We start from the raw sequence: 22751 nt of genomic DNA on the forward strand, positions 1-22751 counted from the left end.
ACTGTGAAGTTTTGAATAATGGTACATGACTGTTTTTCATGGGTTAGGCTAGCTGAAGGGAAATCTTAAAGGTGCTTTAAGTGATGTCACACATTTTTTTAGGCCAAAACATTTTTTGTCACATCCAGCAAACATCTCACTATCCGCTAGCTGCTTGTCCCCTGAACACACTAAAAAAAACGGGGTCTCTCTAGACACCACAGGCTCCACAAACAACAAGAAAAACAAACTGGGCTCACCCGCACCACAAAACATAACTGTTCCAGCCAATAACCGACAAGAAAGGTTTGGGGGTTAGTGCACGGATGAGGAGGAGGGAGGGTCTAGCTAGCCTCCGTTTTGTTTGACAACAATTTGAACGTCAAGAAGAAGTTACGACTCCCGGCATCGCTTAGAGCACCTTTAATACTAACAATGCCATCGTGACTGTGCCTCCGTTCACAAAGCAAAGTCCATAAAGACACGGCTCGGTGAGTTTGGTGTGGATGAACTTGACTGACCCGTACAGATCCCTGACCTCAACCCCATCAAACACCTTTGGGATAAACTGGAATAGAGATTGTGAGACAGGCTTTCTCATCCAACATGTTGTGGCAATGGATCAAACCATTAAGCATTGTTTGAAGGGGAATTACTGGCCGATTTTCACGGCATATTACTTTAGAAAACATGCTCTAACTTTTTTTGGCCCACTTTAGTTTATGGCACATTTTAGCTGACTTTACCCTATATATATTGGGGGTTTGAGGGACACTTGTTTGAAAGGTTGCTAAGCCCCATTAATCTCAACTAAATGTTACACCCTAGCGATGTAGGCTATCCTCAACCCCTCCTTCTGTGTACAGGTGTATCTCACATCACCTGATAACACTCCACCGAAACCTCCTGCTCCACTGATATTTTCATGATTTGATGTTTACTGAAGATGGCCATGCACAAAACGAGGTGGGTTTTTTGTATTAATATAGAATTGTGTGTGTTTTAGGAATGGTATGCACCTTTCTGTAAGAGATTACACAACTTTTGCGTACATACATTTTATTTTTGAATTTGCATCTAAAGCAACCCGGACTCTTCCTGATGCGCACTTAATCAGGAAGTAAAGTAGCCTAACATGGATCGCGACGTCATAAGTGATGATTCACCTTAAGAGCAAGAGTGAGAGAGAAACTGATCAACCGAATGGCAACATGGGTCAGCAAAGCATTATACCATGGTCTGTCTGAATACTCAATTCTGATTGGCTGGTTGGAAACCACAGACACACACAAAAAAAATATATATATATACAAATAAGAAGTCAAACCAGGGTTCAGGAATATAGAGTGTGAAACGCCAGTGTATGAATGACCAGGATTCATTGTTAATCGTGGGTAAAGTATGAGCAGTGTGAAACAAGCCTAACCCTGGATCACCAGGGCTGTTTCATAAAAGACGCTAAGAAAAGCGGGGATTAAAATCCAAAACCTTGAAATAACAAATCAATTGGGACGAATTTAAAAGAATTTAAAAGTGCTGTTTAAAGCATTTGAGACATTGTGTTTTCCCCAGTGTATAACTGATACGTCACCGGTATATTTTTCATCTGTCTCCTAGTGATGTCCGATTCGTGAACGAATCGTTCAATTTAACCGGTCCTTCTTAGTGAACCGGTTGAACCAGTTCATCAAATCGAAAAAAATCGTTTGAAACGGTTCACGTCTCCAATAAGCATTAATCCACAAATTACTTAAGCTGTTAACTGTTTTAACGTGACTGACACTCCCTCTACGTCAGAATAAACCAATATCCCGGAGTAATTCATTTACTCAAACAGTACACTGACTGAACTGCTGTGAAGAGAGAACTGAATATGAACACCGAGCCGAGCCAGATGACGAACGAACACGCCCACTACTGGAGCAGTTCTCGTTCTCGAGTCAAGAAACGGTTGCATCGGTTTTCGGATCACCAGTACACTGAACCGAGAATCGTTTCTGTCGGACGCGTCCGATTTGAGAACCGATGAGCTGATTCTCGTTCTCGAGTCAAGAATCGGTTGCATCGGTTTTCGGATCACCAGTACACTGAATAAATAATTAAAAGAGGAACAAAAACTTAAATAACTTTTAATTCAATTTAATTTGTTTATAAAACATTTGTCACTGAAATGCTGGGAACAAACAGACACACTTGCACAACTATGTTTCTAACCACAGGTTGAGAGCTGTAGTTCCTAGTTCCTAAGTTTGCTATACTGTTTGCAAATGTTCGTTTTAACTGTTTCAGGAAACGGCGAATCATTGAACTATGTTGGTAATGACAGAACTTGCAACCATACAGATGTTTCTCGATAAATTAGAACATTGTGGAAAAGTTAATTTAAGTAATTCAACACAAACTGTGAAACTTGTGTATAAAATTCAATGCACACAGACTGAAGTAGTTTAAGTCTTTGTTTTTTTAATTGTGATGATTTTGGCTCACGTTTAACAAAAACCCACCAATTCACGATCTCAACAAATTAGAATATGGTGACATGCAAATCAACTTATCAACTCAAAACACATGCAAAACACCTGAGCCTTCAATGGTCTCTCAGTTTGGTTCACTATAGGCTACACAATCATGGGCAAGACTGATGCTTTGACATTTGTCTAGAAGACAATCATTGCCACCCTTCGCAAGGAGGGTAAGCCACAAACATTCATTTCCAAAGAAGCTGGCTGTTCACAGAGTGCTGTATCCAAGCATGTTAACAAAGTTGAGTTGAACGAAAAGTGTGGAAGAAAAAGAGGCACAACCAAGAGAACCGCAGCCTTATAAGGACTGTTAAGCAAAATCGATTCAAGAAAGTGAAGTTTACTCATAAGGAATGGACTGAGGCTGGGGTCAAGGCATGAAGAGCCACCACACACAGATGTATCAAGGAATTTGGCTACAAATCTGGTCATAGGCCTATTCCTTTTGTAAAGCCACTTCTAAATCACAGACAATATCAGAGGTGTCTTACCTGGGCTTAGGAGAAGAAGAACTGGACTGTTAACCTAGTGTTCCAAAATGCTCTTTTCAGATGAGAGCAAGTTTTGTATTTCATTTGGAAACCAAGGTCCTGGAGTCTGGAGGAAGGGTGGAGAAGCTCATAGCCCAAGTTGTTCGAAGTCCAGTGTTAAAGGCCATTGTAATGATCTTCAAGGTTGGGGTAAAGGAAGGAGACCAGGGTCGGCGTACGGGGCTCGTGAGAAGCTTTATTTACAAAACCAAAAATAAAACAAAGAAACAGTCGCGGCAGGTGCGCGCACTTCGCAGCTTTCACTTTACTGTCCGTTTTCGCAGCCTTCTCGGTCCAGCACGAGTCCCCGTCTCTCTCGTCCTTCACCAGCTGTCGCACTCCTTAAATGGTTCCCCACGCCAATCACTGCAACGAGATCCAGCTGTTACTTGTTTCTCACCTGAACCACTTACCGCCGCTCGTCTCTTTACTCGCTCCCCCGTTGCAGACTTCGCTAAACCACTCCTCCCCCGCCACATATCCCCACCGCCCGACTCAGACTGGGGAGCCATCCGGCCTGCAAGCCCCCCCCCATTCCTGGAGAGGAAGTCGGCCACAGCCATCTGCGCCCCCGGCCTGTGAATCACCTTGAACTTAAACGGCTGTAAAGCTAGATACCAACGGGTGATTCACGCGTTGGTACCCTTCATGCGGTGGAGCCACTGGAGGGGCGCGTGGTCCGAGCAGAGGGTGAACTCCCGTCCCAGGAGATAGTAACGAAGGGTGAGAACCGCCCACCTGATGGCCAAACACTCCTTCTCTATGGTGCTGTACTTAGTCTCACTTTTTGAGAGCTTTCTACTAATGTACAGCACCGGGCGGTCCTCCCCCCCCATCCCCTGGGACAAGACCGCGCCCAGCCCCCTGTCCGACGCGTCGGTCTGCAAAAGAAAGGGGAGAGCAAAATTAGGAGAGTGCAGGAGCGGCCCGCCACACAGGGCCGCCTTAACTCAGGTAAAGGCCCGTTGGCACGGCTCCGTCCATTGGACCGTATCCGGTACCTCCTTTTTAGTGAGGTCAGTCAACGGGCTGGTGAGGTCCGAATAATGAGGAATAAACCTCCTATAATATCCCGCCAGCCCCAAGAATTGCCTCACCTCCTTTTTGGTCTTGGGCCTGGGACAGGTTGCAATTGCTGCCGTCTTATCAATTTGGGGACGCACCTGTCCGTGGCCCAAGTGGAAGCCCAGATACTTTACCTCCACCCGCCAAACTGCGCACTTCTTCGGGTTGGCCGTTAGCCCCGCCCGTCTCAGCGCCCTGAGGACCACCCTCACATGCTCCATATGCCTCTGCCAGTCCCCACTATAGATGATAACATCATCCAGGTAGGCTGCGGCATATGCAGCATGGGGCCGCAGCACTCGATCCATAAGGCGCTGAAACGTAGCTGGGGCCCCGAACAAGCCGAACGGAAGCGTAACAAATTTGTGTAATCCAAACGGCATGGTAAAGGCTGACTTTTCTTTGGACATGGGAGATAAGGGGATCTGCCAGTATCCTTTGGTTAAGTCCAATGTCGAATAAAAACGAGCCGTGCCTAACCGATCGAGCAACTCGTCAATTCGCGGCATTGGATAAGCGTCAAATTTAGAAACTGCATTCACCCTGCGATAGTCTACACAGAACCTTACCGAGCCGTCCATTTTGGGCACCAAAACTATCGGGCTCGCCCAATCGCTGTGTGACTCCTCGATTACCCCCATCCCCAGCATGGCCTCTAATTCAGCCTGAACTACCTTTTTTTTGTGTTCAGGCAATCTATACGGCCGGCTGCAAACTACGACACCCGGCTCTGTCTCAATGTGGTGCTGAATCAGGTCCGTACGACCGGGTAGGGGCGAAAACACGTCCGCAAATTCTACCTGCAACTGCGCGATGTCAGTGAGCTTCGAGGGCGAGAGGTGGTCCGCTCCTAGGGCCGGTGCGAGGGGTTTTCCTTTAATAATCGCTTCCCGAGATCCTCCTCCCCACTCACTACCGTCTCTAGCAACACTGTTTCCCCCCCCGCTCCATTTTTTAAGGAGGTTGACGTGGTAGATTTGCCGTGAGTCGCCTCTATCCATCCGTACTACCTCATAATTGAGATCTCCTATCCGCCGTGTGACCTCAAAGGGTCCTTGCCACTTGGCTAACAATTTGGAGCTAGAGGTTGGCAGTAAAACTAGTACTTTATCTCCCGGTGTAAATTCTCGCAGCTTAGCACCCCGGTTATAAAGCTGGCTTTGTCTGCCCTGGGCCCGGAGCAAATTCTCCATAGAGAGCCGCCCCAGTGTATGGAGTTTTGCGCGCAGGTCCAGGACATATTGAATTTCATTTTTGCTATCCGAGTGTCCGTCCTCCCAAGTCTCTCTCAGGACGTCTAGCACCCCCGGGGCTGACGTCCGTAGAGAAGCTCGAAGGGTGAAAACCCCGCAGGACGGGCCAGCTGTCCATCAGCCACCCACATGCCTCCGCCGTCCGCTCGAATAGGTCCAGAAACGCCTCTGGATCAGTCGCGGCAGGTGCGCGCACTTCGCAGCTTTCACTTTACTGTCCGTTTTCGCAGCCTTCTCGGTCCAGCACGAGTCCCCGTCTCTCTCGTCCTTCGCCAGCTGTCGCGCTCCTTAAATGGTTCCCCACGCCAATCACTGCAACGAGATCCAGCTGTTACTTGTTTCTCACCTGAACCACTTACCGCCGCTCGTCTCTTCAATCGCTCTCCCGTTGCAGACTTCGCTAAACCACGCCTCCCCCACCACAGCCATGTTGCAGGTTAACCACCACTTTCGATTAATGGGTACATAAATCACTCAAGATATGTATATAATTTTTTAAATGTCTCAAAAATGGTCTTAAAGACCAGTTTTTTACGTTTTTGGTATTAACTTTTTTTTTTTACGCAACTCTATGATGACGTCACGTTGGGGAGAAGTGGAGGAAAGGTAGCCTCAGCCTAGTATGATGCCGCGTTCCAGGCAACCCGTAACCCGTGTTTTTCCAACCTTAAACCCGTGAAAGTGCACTGGAACGGCAGTCAAACCCGTGACTTCCTACCCGTGAACTCGTACTAGATCGATGTACTCCGAGTTCCGACGTTACACAGGACACGACACAACGATGGCAGCCCCTACGAATAATACTGCCTACGGATGCAGTGTTTATGCAAGTGATACACGTTGAAAAAACTATTTTAGGTCAATGTAACGTTGCAATAAAATAAATAATCTAGCTACAATTCCTTGCGCTCAGAAAGTTTGGCGTAACTTGCCTGGAACGGTACATTAGTCGTGGTATGGAATAGTGATTACGAGCTCAAAAACCTTCCTGGAGCGCAGCATCAGAACTATAGTGACTGACTGGGATGAGGAAGAGGTGAAAAGAGCCAATATGTATGATGGCCCGCAGCCATGTAATTTCGAACCAGCCAGACGTGAGAGGGCAAATGAGGAATTGCCAAGAACTGATGTCCGTCAAAGCCAATTAAATGCATGGTCCGAGGAGAATGAGTGGAGAGTTGGTGAAGTGTCCTGGTGAGTTGCTATCATTTAGCAACGCAGCAATGAGCACTGGAGCTAGTCTACGAGCAGCAGTTTACAATAACGACACATATATTTTTCACTGTCATTCAATAGCACCGAGTGAAAAATCAACGTTTTCTTTATATCTAGTGGCAGTGATCATGACGTTAGTTCAGATAAGTACCGGTAACCTTTGTCATAGTGTCATAGTACTGGTAAACTTTGTCTTTGTCATCTAGAAATAGAAGGCATCATGCTAGCTAAATGGGCGTTTCTAAGCGTTTATCTCTTCCTCCGGTGAAAATGTTGTTGCAAATGTAGCCGCGTGTCTATCACTGTGTTTGGCAGGTGCTTGTGTGGGCGGTGCTGTTCCATGGAAACTACTTGGAAAGCTTGTGCTTTAGGGAAGTGAGTGTGTTTTGGTCACTGTTGGTCGATATCTATCTATATATCTGTCTGTCTATCTATCTGTATATCTAGTCTATCTATATATATCTATGTATTTATCTATTTATCTATAATCTGAATACTCCTGTCTACTACTCGTCTCCCTTGTCACTCTCAATGCTCTCAAGGCGGGCTTTGGTAAAGTCTCTCCCCAAGGTGACGTAATGCAATGCATTGTGGGGAAAAGGAGACTGCTGTATTCCGTTTTGTGATACCCAACAACATAAAATACAATGGATAACAGTTTAAATTAGGGGTGTAACGGTACGCAAAAATCACGGTTCGGTACGTGCCTCGGTTTTAAAGTCACGGTTCGGTTCATTTTCGGTACAGTAAGGGAAAGAAATGCAAACATTAAACTGCAGGTTGTTTATTACTATAAACTTTTTTTAACAATTTGTTTACAATTTTTTAAAAATACATTTTAATAAAATAATAAAATTATAATTTATAATAAAAAAAAAAAAAAGAATAAGTAATAAAATACTGCTGCAAAGTTCTCCACTAAATAAAATACTCTCAGTCTTAAACCAATATCATATAATAAAAAATAATGAAAAATAGAAATAAATAACTATGATTACAGTGCAGCATTACCAATCCCAGCTTGTAGGCCTGCTCATATTTAAAAAAATAAATAACTTTTCCTAAGTGTAAAGTGCAGCATCAACAGTTTCAGTTTTTAGACCTGCTCAGATTTCGTTATTGCGTTGGACCGATCGGAATTAAGAGCAAAGGTCTGTTTAAATACCGACGGGAGCTGCGTTTGAATTACAATCGTTTTTTTTCCTAGTTGTAGTGATGTTCACACGCGCGTGATGCCTTTTGAAAACCTTAGGCCGGTGACACACTGGCATATTGCACCTGTCAAACATAGTCTATTTTGCCGTCAATACTGTTGACGGTGTCCTTTATCAGTAGGCTTTATATTTATGCTCAACATGAAGTATAGATATTGTTGTCGTGAAGACAAGATCCTGGTCTGTCGGCGGTCTCCCTCTATGTCACCTACAGCAGCAGCACGCCAGCGCCACGTCAGGCATGATTCTGGTGTTTAAAGACACTAGTGATGTGTCGTTCGTGAACGAATCATTCTTTTTGAACAAATCTTTTAGGTGAACGAATCGTTCTCGTTCACGCAATCCACTGACTCATATTTCTCGTTCACTGAAGTTCCTCCCTCCACAGCAGCGCGGCGCTATTAGTAGCACGTGCGCAGCTTGGTGAACCGGGTAACTGAACTGTTTCATCCTGTCAAAGAGTTACTCAACCTCGAGCCAATAGCCTTCGAGTATGAGATGTGACAGAGCATGTGATTTGTTGAATGTAGTGAACCAATACGCCCTTCAATGAACGAGTTTCATATGAGTCTGAACGAGATCATTCGTGAATGAAATGACTGCTGATACCCATGTCGTTCGTGAGCGAGTTGAATAAACGGATACATGTCGTTCGTGAATGAAATGAACTGGTACATAGCATATCTCGTTCGTGAATGAAATGAATGAGAGTAAACAGGGTTAGTCTGCTATTTAGCATGTCAATCTTGCAAAATGCAAAGCGCAGTTATAGGCACTGTGCACATACGCTTGTTTTGATATTTAGCATACAGAACTCCGCGCTTAATCCCCGATTTATGAATGTGAATATATAATATACAAACTGTCTGACCAAACAATTAAAATGCTAATTAGGCAAGAAAACCTTGTGTTTTGTTCATCTGAACAACTTAATTAGACTTTATATATTGAATGCGTTTATGCACACATTTTAATAAAGCCAGATCAGTTTTTGTAACAAGTGAATACGTTCGTTGATTTAAGACATAACACATAATACAGTCGTGGCCAAAAGTTTTGAGAATTACATAAATATTGGAAATTGGAAAAGTTGCTGCTTAAGTTTTTATAATAGCAATTTGCATATACTCCAGAATGTTATGAAGAGTGATCAGATGAATTGCATAGTCCTTCTTTGCCATGAAAATTAACTTAATCCCAAAAAAACCTTTCCACTGGATTTCATTGCTGTCATTAAAGGACCTGCTGAGATCATTTCAGTAATCGTCTTGTTAACTCAGGTGAGAATGTTGACGAGCACAAGGCTGGAGATCATTATGTCAGGCTGATTGGGTTAGAATGGCAGACTTGACATGTTAAAAGGAGGGTGATGCTTGAAATCATTGGTCTTCCATTGTTAACCATGGTGACCTTCAAAGAAACGCGTGCAGCCATCATTGCGTTGCATAAAAATGGCTTCACAGGCAAGGATATTGTGGCTACTAACATTGCACCTAAATCAACAATTTATAGGATCATCAAGAACTTCAAGGAAAGAGGTTCAATTCTTGTAAAGAAGGCTTCAGGGCGTCCAAGAAAGTCCAGCAAGCGCCAGGATCGTCTCCTAAAGAGCATTCAGCTGCGGGATCGGAGTGCTACCAGTGCAGAGCTTGCTCAGGAATGGCAGCAGGCAGGTGTGAGCGCATCTGCACGCACAGTGAGGCCAAGACTTTTGGAAGATGGCCTGGTGTCAAGAAGGGCAGCAGAGAAGCCACTTCTCTCCAAAAATAAAACATCAGGGACAGATTGATCTTCTGCATAAAGCATAGTGAATGGACTGCTGAGGACTGGGGCAAAGTCATATTCTCAGATGAAGCCCCTTTCCGATTGTTTGGGGCATCTGGAAAAAGGCTTGTCCGGAGAAGAAAAGGTGAGCGCTACCATCAGTCCTGTGTCATGCCAACAGTAAAGCATCCTGACACCATTCATGTGTGGGGTTGCTTCTCATCCAAGGGAGTGGGCTCACTCACAATTCTGCCCAAAAACACAGCCATGAATAAAGAATGGTACCAAAACACCCTCCAACAGCAACTTCTTCCAACAATCCAACAACAGTTTGGTGAAAAACAATGCATTTTCCAGCACGATGGAGCACCGTGCCATAAGGCAAAAGTGATAACTAAGTGGTTTGGGGACCAGAATGTTGAAATTTTGGGTCCATGGCCTTGAAACTCCCCAGATCTTAATCCCATTGAGAACTTGTGGTCAATCCTCAAGAGGCGGGTGGACAAACAAAAACCCACTAATTCTGACAAACTCCAAGAAGTGATTATGAAAGAATGGGTTGCTATCAGTCAGGATTTGGCCCAGAAGTTGATTGAGAGCATGCCCAGACGAATTTCAGAGGTTCTGAAAAAGAAGGGCCAACACTGCAAATACTAACTCTTTGCATAAATGTCATTGTCGATAAAAGCCTTTGAAACATATGAAGTGCTTGTAATTATATTTCAGTACATCACAGAAACAACTGAAACAAAGATCTAAAAGCAGTTTAGCAGCAAACTTTTTGAAAACTAATATTTATGTAATTCTCAAAACTTTTGGCCACGACTGTACACTCTTTTTTGCCACCTGCTGGCACATTTTGTGTAATACGAAGAAATGATCACTGAACGAATCAGTGAACGATTCTGAACGAATCATTTTGGTGAACGAATCATTTTGGTGAACGAACTGAAAATGAACGAATCTCTTGAAAGGATCATAATTTCCACCACTAAAAGACACAGAAAACGCGAAGCAACTGACACGCAGCAGAAATGCAGGCTCACGCCACGCAGCCAGTGTGTCACCGGCCTTAGAATCAGCTGCAGGGCGGGATTTGCGCTGAACGCAGAGACTTCCGCCACTTAATATGTTCGTTTGGAAACACGAAAATGTACCTATGTTCGCAAACAAAATATTGCATTTGGTCATTCGGTACACTCGTGCACCGTACCGAAAGCCCTGTACCGAAATGGTCCGGTACGAATACACGTACCGTTACACCCCTAGTTTAAATGTTTATTACCAACAAGCAAATTGCACAAATCTGTTGAAAAATTAACCCTGCAACACAGCCTTCAAGTTTCCACAGTCTGTGATGATTTGGGGTGCAATGTCATCTGCTGGTGTTGGTGTTCCATTGTGTTTTTTGAAAACCAAAGTCTGTTTACCAAGAAACTTTGGCTCACTTCATGCTTCCTTCTGCTGACCAGCTTTTTGAAGATGCTGATTTCATTTTCCAGCAGGATTTGGCATCTGCCCACACTGCCAAAAGCAACAAAAGTTGGTTAAAACACCATGGTGTTGGTGTGCTTGACTGGTCAGCAAACTCACCAGACCTGAACCCCAGAGAATCTATGGTGTAATGTCAAGAGAAAAATGAGAAACAGGAGACAAAAAAATGCAGACGTGCTGAAGGCCACTGTCAAAGAAACCTGGGCTTCCATACCATACCATAAATTAACATTATTTCCAGAAGGCTAACAATTCACTAAAAATGTTATTGTCTTATGAAGTATTCTAATTTGTTGAGAATTGGTGGGTTTTTGTTAAATGTGAACCAAAATCACCACAATTAAAAGAACCAACTACTTAAGTCTGTGTGCATTGCATTTATTTGACAGTTTCACAATTTGAGTTGATTTACTGAACTTTTGATTTACTGAACTTTTCCACCACATTCTTCAAATTTGAGATGCACCTGTAGTTGGCTAACGATGCTCCTGGCTGATGTGCATGCACTCTTCCGCAAGATGTGCCCAAGAATTTTGTCCTTTTATGATGTCATGAAGACCCATACTCGGATAAAAAACTTTGTAGGGAGAAGTGTATTTGGCAAAGAATACTCCATCATATGTCCTACTCCTTTCTAAAACTTTGGCCATGTTTAGCATGAGAATCCTCTTTGACAGTGTAATTATGTCAGAATGCACTACAGAGACTTTATTTCTCATTTACTTATTTCTCTACTTTAAAAAAAAAAATATTTATTTGCCAAAAAAAATTTGAGATTACAAATAGTTTATTTGCTAATATTTTTATATTCTTTAATATCATGAAACATGAGTAAAAAAAATTAACAGAGGATAATAAACTTACCTATAGACTGAATACGTAAAATGGATGCTTATGATGTCACCATTTTCACAAATTCACTTTTTGTAGTTTACAGGATAAGGGGTAATGTTTTAAACTTGCACTTTGAAACCCTTCTGAAAGCTATACAAAAACAAACACGTTGTCTAAACCGGGCACATCAAAGTGAACGTTTGTCCTGTTGTCAGCAAGCACATGAAGTCAGAGAGAAGTTTAACATGCATTTTCCACACTGTGTCCAGTGAAGATGCCGTCATTGATTATTATGGGTCCTATTTGCTTTTGAAACACCACAAAGCTCTGCATCTGGTATAGACCGGTGTCAAGTGACTGAACGACAGTGGGCAGATTACAACCCGAATTCCGGAAAAGTTGGGACGTTTTTTAAATTTTAATAAAATGAAAACTAAAATAGTTTCAAATCACATGAGCCAATATTTTATTCACAATAGAACATAGATAACATAGCAAATGTTTAAACTGAGAAAGTTTACAATTTTATGCACAAAATGAGCTCATTTCAATTTTGATTTCTGCTACAGGTCTCAAAATAGTTGGGACGGGGCATGTTTACCATGGTGTAGCATCTCCTTTTCTTTTCAAAACAGTTTGAAGACGTCTGGGCATTGAGGCTATGAGTTGCTGGAGTTTTGCTTTTGGAATTTGGTCCCATTCTTGCCTTATATAGATTTCCAGCTGCTGAAGAGTTCGTGGTCATCTTTGACGTATTTTTCGTTTAATGATGCGCCAAATGTTCTCTATAGGTGAAAGATCTGGACTGCAGGCAGGCCAGGTTAGCACCCGGACTCTTCTACGACGAAGCCATGCTGTTGTTATAGCTGCAGTATGTGGTTTTGCATTGTCCTGCTGAAATAAACAAGGCCTTCCCTGAAATAGACGTTGTTTGGAGGGAAGCATATGTTGCTCTAAAACCTTTATATACCTTTCAGCATTCACAGAGCCTTCCAAAACATGCAAGCTGCCCATACCGTATGCACTTATGCACCCCCATACCATCAGAGATGCTGGCTTTTGAACTGAACGCTGATAACATGCTGGAAGGTCTCCCTCCTCTTTAGCCCGGAGGACACGGCGTCCGTGATTTCCAACAAGATTGTCAAATTTGGACTCGTCTGACCATAAAACACTATTCCACTTTGAAATAGTCCATTTTAAATGAGCCTTGGCCCACAGGACACGACGGCGCTTCTGGACCATGTTCACGTATGGCTTCCTTTTTGCATGATAGAGATTTAGTTGACATCTGCTGATGGCACGGCGGATTGTGTTTTCTGACAGTGGTTTCTGAAAGTATTCCTGGGCCCATTTAGTAATGTCATTGACACAATCATGCCGATGGGTGATGCAGTGTCGTCTGAGAGCCCGAAGACCACGGGCATCCAATAAAGGTCTCCGGCCTTGTCCCTTACGCACAGAGATTTCTCCAGTTTCTCTGAATCTTTTGATGATGTTATGCACTGTAGATGATGAGATTTGCAAAGCCTTTGCAATTTGACGTTGAGGAACATTGTTTTTAAAGTTTTCCACAATTTTTTTACGCAGTCTTTCACAGATTGGAGAGCCTCTGCCCATCTTTACTTCTGAGAGACTCTGCTTCTCTAAGACAAAGCTTTTATAGCTAATCATGTTACAGACCTGATATCAATTAACTTAATTAATCACTAGATGTTCTCCCAGCTGAATCTTTTCAAAACTGCTTGCTTTTTTAGCCATTTGTTGCCCCCGTGCCAACTTTTTTGAGACCTGTAGCAGGCATTAAATTTTAAATGAGCTAATTAAGTGGATAAAAGTGTAAAATTTCTCAGTTTAAACATTTGCTATGTTATCTATGTTCTATTGTGAATAAAATATTGGCTCATGTGATTTGAAATTCCTTTAGTTTTCATTTTATTAAAATTTAAAAAACGTCCCAACTTTTCCGGAATTCGGGTTGTAATAATGAAAAGGATGTTTTAATGGAACAAAGACCTTCTAAATGTCAAGAGCTCAAGTCTCTAAAGTCCCTTACACACATATTATATATAATATATATTTATGTAAAATAAAGTTCCACACCACCTGCATCTTTCTGTGTGCCTGCATGTGAGTGTACCTGAAATAAATTCCTACACTAATATACTTTAAATAGAATGTTTAAATCTCTTTAAATCTTCTCAGCTTTTCCTTCTGTTTTCAGTCTTGAAGGTGCTTTAAAAACCAAACTGCTTCTGCAGGAGTGCCATTTTACTTGGTCTCTAAGAGAAGAAGAAGATTTTGTGCTCTATGTTTTACTGAATCGTCTGGAGAATCAGATTCAGTTTGAATCTAATAAGGCAAGAGTAACACGAGCTTACAGAAGCCTTGGATTTGTTCAGTATCTCTATGGCCACCAGCAGGAAGCACTCGCAAATCTGCAGAAATCAGTGCAGCTCGCAAAAGAATACTACAAAGACAGTGATGAAGTTCTTATTGTTACCTTTGGAGACCTTGCCTGGTTGCACTATCATATGAATGAGTTCTCTAAATGTGAAGATTACTTGAGAGAGTTGGAGAGGATCCACAGAAAATTTTCTGAAGGTTTCACTTATATTGTTGAGGTGCTCAGAGAAAAGGGCTGGACTTTTCTTAAATTCTCTTACAAATACTACAATGCTGCAAAGGAATGCTTTAGACAGGCCCTTGAAATGAAGCCAGATGACAGTGATTTAAATTCAGGCTATGCTATTGTAATGTTCCGCACAGCAAATGAGAACTCTGAATCTTTAGACTCACCAACAATAAAACAGCTCAAAAGAGCTATAGAGCTTGATCCAGATGATGCTGTTCTATTAGTGTTACTAGCCTTGAGAATGCTGCGTAACAGAGATGATAGGATGACATATGAAACTGCATTGAAGAAGGTGATTGTGGCACTGATGATGTCCCCTGAAAACCCATACGTCATAAGATACACAGCAAAGTTTTTTCGTGAATTAGGAAACATGGAACATGCAATTGCTTGTCTGGAAAAAGCCCTGCAGGCTACCCCAAAATCTGCCTTTATACACCATGAATTGGCTATGTGTTACAAAGGGAAAAAGAAAATCCTGGAAAAGAAACATAGGACGCATAGTAAAGCAGAGTTTGATGTTAAAGAGTCTGATGAAATACAGAAATACTTACATAAGTGCATCTATCATCTGGAAATGGCAATTTCGCTAAAGCCGTCTTTTGCTATTGCCATGGCAGATTTAGCACTGCATTACGGACAACTAGGCCGCTTCGAAACTGAGGGTCTTTTTGAAGAAGCATTTAAAAGGGCAAAAAATGAAAAGCGAGATCTGCAGGAAGTTCATTATTTATTTGGCCAATACCAGCTCTACTACAAAAGATCTGAACAATTGGCATTGCATCATTTCATGCAAGGTCTGAGGCTGCAACCGGAATCAGAGGAAGGCAAGAAGTGTGAGAACAAACTGAAAAAGGTGATTGAAGATCGTACTAATAGGCTAGAAAATCTGGATGACGGCATGGTGTGTGGCATACAGGGATTCATTCATGAAATAAGGGGTGAAAAACTCAAGGCTGAAGAGTTTTATGAGAGAGCCATAACAAATGGGCTTGATCTTGGTAATTACAATTTAAAAATTTTATTTAAGATGTCAAAAGATTTCTACAAAATGTGTATAATTTAAGTTTAAATGTATTAATGGATTAGCAAGCATTATCTTGATTGTCTGGAGTATTTGTTTATAATTCTTATGATCTCTTGACTATGGATTGAGAATGTTGTCAAAGGTTGTATGAATGTTTTATTTATCTTGACTGAAATGACACTTACTTAATTAAGTGAGCAGATGTTTTTTGTGTTTGATTGGTTGATGGCTCCTTTAACAAATGGATTTTAAACTAAGATCTGAATGACTGAAATTGTATAGGTTTCTCCATTAATAAGGTTTAGTTGTTGGCATGCAGTGATGTTTTTTTTTCTTAAAACACTGCATACATTTACAGTATATTTCAACTATTTTCTTATTCCTCCATTAAACATTGTCCAGATCAAACCCAAACAAACCACCCTCTTTTAAAGAGGCCTTTGTCCTAAACCTTTTTGTTCATTATTTATGCTTGCTAAATCCATTTATATATTTATATAAATCCATTAAGATTCACCAGTGTATGCAAATATAATGTAATTTAGGGGTTGACGTTAACATTGTCATGTTTTATGACAGCATCTGTTATTGTCATTATTTGTTAATGCAAGTTAAATGAGCCTTCGTAACATGTCAGCTGTCTCTTTATACTTTTTCTTTGTTTTTCTGAAATAGGTAAAAGCCCTCTTTTTAGAGAGATAAGAATTTGGCTCATGAGTTTCAGTGAAACAGAAAAATCTGTTCTAAACTTGGTTTTTGGTGACCATTATGATGAAGTTGGCAGTGGGAGACTTAAGACATTCAAAGGTGCCATGAATGAGGAGACCGTGCACTTGGTTGATATTAATATCTGCAATGCCAAGAGGATTCTTAGATGGAAAAAACCTACTCTTGGGCCACATGTCATTCTACTTGCATTTTCTCTGCATAATGACAGATTCACAGACCAGACCAAAGAGATTCTAGAAAGTTTAGAGTTTCTTGGAGAGAAATTCTGGAATCATGTCATTGTAGTATTTACAGATGGAGACTTTAGTGTAAATGAATATACTGGAGATCAGAGAAGTGTATTGGATTGGCTTCTTGAAAAATGTGGACACAAATCCTTCAACTCTGGCTCTGCAGTAGAAACTACAGAGAGGATAGAGCTTTCAGAGAGCATACAGAGGATAAAGAGAAATAATTCAATGCATTTAGTGTTACCAGATTTTTCAAATGGAGATTCTCAATCCACTTTAGACATTTTAAGAGTAAGTCACTGATTTTAACTTTTAAAAATTTTTATTTTGGCAAATGCAATTTTGTCTTGACAATACAATTGACAATACAATTACAATTCAATTAAGTACTTTTTATTTTCCACAGAAGCTAGACATGAAAGATTGTTTGTTCACTCCCAATGTCATCGTTCAGGAGGGGCAACGTAAATACAGGTATTGTGTCAACAAAAAGGTGAAGTAAGATAATTGAGTGTATCGGTTTACATTAATATTCTGTTGTTGTTGTTGTGTTTTTCAAACTTAAATAGGTTACAGTGCGACCATGCAGGCTGGTTCCATTGTAAGTTTACACAGATAGGTTTTAACATGGAGGGGGAAGGAGAAGTGCTATACAGCACTGTTCTTCAAGACAGTGATTGTCCAGTCCCTGCCAACTATTACCAAGCAGGACCCGTGTATGATATCAAATGTGTTCAGGGTGAGCTGTCTCAGCTCAGACTACCTCATTGTGAGACCTCCATTGGTGAGCTGGCAAACTTATAAATCACAATATAGCTGCAAGCAGCAATTACTGGGGTTCGAGCTTTTTAAGACCTTTGAGAAATTATAGACATTTTAAGATTATTTTTCCCGAAATAGCTGAAAAAAATCCTTAATAAAATCACTAGTTAATGGTTTATCAGTTTTGACCAATAGGTGGCACTGCTCCCAAATTGTGGTGGTGTAGTTAAAGGGTTAGTTCGCCCAATTTGCTAAATTATGTCATTAATAACTCACCCTCATGTTGTTCCAAACCCGTGAGACCTCCGTCTATTTTTGGAACACAGTTTAAGATATTTTAGATTTAGTCCGAGAGCTCTTAGTCCCTCCATTGAAGCTGTGTGTACGGTGTACTGTCCATGTCCAGAAAGGTAAGAAAAACATCATCAAAGTAGTCCATGTGACATCAGAGAGTCAGTTTGAATTTTTTGAAGCATCGAAAATACATTTTGGTCCAAAACTAGCAAAAACTACGACTTTATTCAGCATTGTCTTCTTCCATGTCTGTTGTAAGACAGTTCAAAACAAAGCAGTTTGTCATATCCGGTTCGCGAATGAATCATTCGATGTAACCGGATCTTTTTGAACCAGTTCACCAAATCGAACTGAATCGTTTAAAACTGTTCGCTTCTCCAATACGCATTAATCCATAAATGACTTAAGCTGTTAACTTTTTTTAATGTGGCGGACACTCCCTCTGAGTTCAAACAAACCAATATCCCGGAGTAATTCATGTACTCAAACAGTACACTGACTGAACTGCTGTGAAGAGAGAACTGAAGATGAACCCTGAGCCGAGTCAGAGGTTCTAGAGTTGTTCAGTAGTAATGATTCACTCAACTCATGATTAAATTCATGATACTGATTTTACAATTTGATTTTCAATTTTTAACAAAATTAGATTTAAGAGATATTGTAAATGAAAAGGCGTCATTTTATTATTTATACACAATGCTGCACATTTTTTTGTGAAACAGAAATATGTCAAAACAAAACTAAATTGAAATTTTAAAACAAACCCCAAATCTTATCAAATAAATAAGTCAAAAAACCTTTTTATTTAAACAAAGGCTTTGCCTGTGCTCTTTCCATTCAAAATTAGAGGGAACCACTCAATTCAAATCACAATCAAAACAAAGATGCTGAATACATGCAGCATGAGTTTTTTTCAAAGTTTTTTTTATCTGAATTGGTAAAATAATTTTTTTTTAATCTTTAGTTTTGTAGTATAGTTTCACATTTAATATCTGCATGAAACAAAGACAGAAGCAGCTCTGAGTGAGACGCAGTTTCACTCTCTGACAGTAGGTGGCAATTATGGAACAGTAGAGATACAGCGTTTCCTTGGTTACCGCTTTAAACAAATCAGCATAGCACTTACTGTATAAATGCTGCTTTAATGTGCATTATACAAAGACAAGATGAAAGAAAATACAATCTAAACTTTTCTAAAGACAGTCAGAATAAGGAAATATAACATGATATGAATATTGTGTGTATGTGTGAAATGCTGTGTGATGTACAAGGCGTAAAACCTGATAGCACCACGTAGTGGCCCATTTCTTTAAGATCTCTCACAGACCTCTAGGACCATGAGTCAAACTGGCCCATCAAGTTTTGTTCTGATCAGCCTTATGTTAATCTTGTCTAATTAGTGTTCAAATTGATTGGCTGATGGCCGCCATGTTTTTAAGAATACACCAATGTCATTATAGATATTTGTCAACTTGTTTTGGAATTTCAGTTTCTCAATAATCAGACTCCAGTGAATGTTCCTGCTGGTTTGGTTATGATTAGGCAGAAAACCTAAAAAAAGTAGGTTGACAAAAACTTCATGATTGAAATTAAATAGGAAATGAATTGTCTTGCGCCAAAGATTCCAATGATATAAGACATACGAGACAAAATATCTAGGAGTTATAAGGAATTTTGTGTTTTTGATCGCTGTAACGCTCCCTATTGGCCGACTGGGGTGAGTATTCGCCAGTATCTCCCTAGTCTCAGCCTCAGACATCACACCCATGGACCATTGGCTGAATGTCTGATGCATATGGCACACAAATTTTGAATCTCCTTAAAGGTTTCAAAGTCGTCATCTGATCGGTTGAATTATACAGTCCTCTTGGAAACAAAGATGCCTTGTTGCCAAACCCCCTCATGTTAGAAGAAAGCTGTCATGTTTACAGCAGTGAAAAAGAGCCCTTCTTAGAATCAACTGAGTGCTGGATTTTCAAAAGTATGTGAAATATGTCAAATTTGCGGTATAGACTCTTAAACATGATGCTACACAAAATAAAATGTGATTGGTTGCTTTACCTGTCAGTCATTTAGCCTTTTGGGTGGTGAACCTCGACCATTCAATGCGGCCAACGTTCGCAGACCTTGGTCTGCACGATCAGTTTTGCAGCAGAATAATAATAATAATAATCCTTACAATTACTATAAGGTTTCATTGCTTTGCTTTTGAACCACTTCTTAGAGACACTGAATATAATCTGTGAATAAACACTAAATTTTTAATTCTAATTGTAGAGGCAAAAGATGTGAAATGTTTTTGTTTGTTTTAAATCACAGAGGATGCCTGCCACTTCATATCAGTTATACATTACTCTGGTCAGATTGCTGATATTTTGAAACCTCAGAATATCACAAGCACACACGTTACAGTGATCATCCCAGGAACATCAAAGTTTTTGATTTCCAAGGTAGCAAACTGGTTTACGGATCATTGGTCTAAGACACATGGCCAGGTGATGCTATTCTATCTACAGCGAACACATAGGCTGCATGTGTTTCTACAACCTCGCAGTGTGGATCCCAGAGAAGTACATTTTATATATTTAGTTTTTATGCAGTTTCACCTTATTTTGGCTGCCCTTTATAAACAACTTTAACCTTTATCTATTTTTTAGGTGGAAAACTGTAATAAAGATTACAAATTAATCCAAACAGCTTGCGAATGCATGCTCAAATATGAATGTGTGTACAGCATGTCCTGTGATCCTGTTGAGGAACATGGACCTTCATTGAGGCCAGTATCCTTAATACAACCAGCGGTCAGTATTTGGATAAAAATAAGAATATTTTAATAGATTTTTATTTATTTATATTATTGAGAAATCATGGGGGAATAATGTATCAGTTAATTTACATATTTAGTTAATCTATAATGTCACTTATGGCTACTCTCCTCTCATAAAGGTCTTGAAATTATCCATGAGGTGCACCCGTTGGTTTTTAAACTGTATTGTGAGAGTCAGTTTACCCATTTGTTTTGCCTTCACTGTCCATTCCAGTTCATTTAGTTATATACACTTATATACACTGCTCTGCCCAGTCTTTAAAGAGTTGGAAAAACAAATCAGGTGGCACTCCCAAACCTTTGAAGTGGATAGTGGGAGGAGCAACAGGAAGACAAACAAAGAAAATACACAGGGACACCAGCAGCAGAAAAATAAATACTTAACCCTATGGATGTAACACACTTTGGTTTTTCATGTTGCTACTACCTCCTTCAAATCCCACCAAATATGTTGTGTACTTTGCAATAGTTGCCCTGCTGGAAAATCCAATGATCATCAGCTTCAGTCTATGCACTGAAGGCATCACAGTCTTTACCAAAATGGCTTGATATTTAAAAAAATCCATGATGTCCTTCTTATAATCAAAATTTCCAATTCTGCAAAAGCAAAGCACCCCCATAATAAGAGTGATCCACCTCCATGTGTGACCATGTTTGTGTTCATAAGCTTGGATTTATTTGCATCAGACATACTGCTGATCCATATGTTCCAGATTGGTCACATTACTCCGTAAAACATTCTTGCAGAACTTCATAAAGTTATAAGTTTTTCCTGACGTATAAGTCTTAAAGAGTTGTTGCAGTGATGCACTTGAATCAAACGTATTATCCATCGTTTTTGTTTGTAAGGACACAAAACTTCATTGCCCAAGGCAGTGGAAACATTACTATCCAACATTCGATATAAAGTTGCCAGATGCTGTGATGAATGTGGATTTACACCTCAAAAAGAAAAACCCAAAGAAAGGAAATGTGAAAAAAGTTGTATGGAGCCGTGTCATAACACTGACAGGTAAGAGACTTAACTGTCTGTGTAGAGTTCTACATAGGATTAGAAAGTAAATAACTGACATGTTAACAATCCACCTAAAGTGATTATCATCGCAGACATTGGATTCTTGTTATATCACTTTAAGACTGCCACAACTGAGGGCCTTGTGCTGATCTACCAGAGCTTATGAGCACTGCACAATGAATTCTTTAAAAGATTCATATGGTTTATCTCAAATTGAAAATTAAGACATTAAGCAAGTTTTTATCTTACAGACTATACGGCAGAAAACCGCAGAGCAAGCCCATCAACTAAAGAACAGTGTAAGCACATATCCTTAACACAATCTTAGCCTATTTACATTTGAAATGGCTAGTAGGCTATTTTAGAATTGTAGTGGAACAAATTGTTAGGATGTTTTTCCTATCTCACGAACATTTGAAAATAGTGTATAAAATAAATGTGTTGACATTTTACAGGTGCATCCTTTCTGAAAGACCGCAAAGTTGAACTTATTCAAAGAGTGAGAAATGTGGATGCCATTTTAGATCACCTTGGTGACATTATTGCAAAAGAGCAGATAGACGAAATCAGAGGAATGAACACATCTCAGAGAAAAACGAGGAGGATCATTGATATCATAGAAACACAAGGGGTTTTGTCGGTACAGAAACTTTTGGAAGTGCTTTACAAGGAAGAACCAGCTCTTATGAAAGATATGACAACAGACAACAACTAAGGCATGTGATGTGAATAACAGAGAAATTGAACAGCAAAAAAATATCGATTTATTTTCAAACTCCTGCTGTAACATGTCAAACCATGTGGTATTGTCATTGTCCATTGAATCTGACAGTTTAAAAAAAAATTGGGCTGTACTGCTGCTGCTTTATAGTGAAATATAACCAGTTTATGATCACCTATAAGTTAACTGTAAATTATAAATGTTCACAAGTAGAAATAAAATTTAGAATGTCTTCCATTTTCTATTTCTCTTCAGTAAAGAGGTGCTTTTGAATGTCTTCAAATTATAGTTTGTTGTTAATAGTTGTATAGTTGTTTAAAATATGTCAAGTTTTGAGTGATGATGTGTAAACTGCTGATACATATATACATATATATACACAAACCCGATTCCAAAAAAGTTGGGACACTGTACAAATTGTGAATAAAAACAGAATGCAATGATGTGGAAGTTTCAAATTTCAATATTTTATTTAGAATACAACATAGAATACAACATATCCATTAAACTGAGAAAAAGTATCATTTTAAGGGAAAAATAAGTTGATTTAAAATTTCATGGCATCAACACAGTCATGTTTACCACTGTGTGGCATCCCCTCTTCTTTTTATAACAGTCTGCAAACGTCTGGGGACTGAGGA

General features: G+C 40.1%; 1 protein-coding gene across 1 annotated transcript; it reads left to right on the forward strand.

The window, feature by feature from the left end:
- The first annotated feature begins 835 nt into the window (after window positions 1-835).
- On the forward strand, window positions 836-22395 carry LOC132129674 (uncharacterized). Its single transcript, XM_059541329.1, has 10 exons — window positions 836-945; window positions 14095-15506; window positions 16208-16782; window positions 16898-16965; window positions 17061-17275; window positions 19867-20117; window positions 20205-20348; window positions 21224-21386; window positions 21641-21688; window positions 21845-22395. Exons 1-10 carry the CDS (start codon window positions 926-928, stop codon window positions 22102-22104), a joined length of 3156 nt encoding a protein of 1051 aa, XP_059397312.1. The 5' UTR covers window positions 836-925; the 3' UTR covers window positions 22105-22395.
- The last annotated feature ends 356 nt before the right edge of the window (window positions 22396-22751 follow it).

The sequence above is a fragment of the Carassius carassius genome, chromosome 4 (genome assembly GCF_963082965.1).
Source record: "Carassius carassius chromosome 4, fCarCar2.1, whole genome shotgun sequence".
In the NCBI taxonomy this organism is placed as follows: Eukaryota; Metazoa; Chordata; class Actinopteri; order Cypriniformes; family Cyprinidae; genus Carassius; species Carassius carassius.

Bases quoted from the DNA above. Each gene is read 5' to 3' on its own strand.
- LOC132129674 (XM_059541329.1), top strand. From the start codon at position 926: ATGGCCATGCACAAAACGAG. The intron at 946-14,094 runs GTGGGTTTTTTG...TTCTGTTTTCAG, and splicing joins ATGGCCATGCACAAAACGAG to TCTTGAAGGTGCTTTAAAAA. The intron at 21,387-21,640 runs GTAAGAGACTTA...TTTATCTTACAG, and splicing joins CCGTGTCATAACACTGACAG to ACTATACGGCAGAAAACCGC.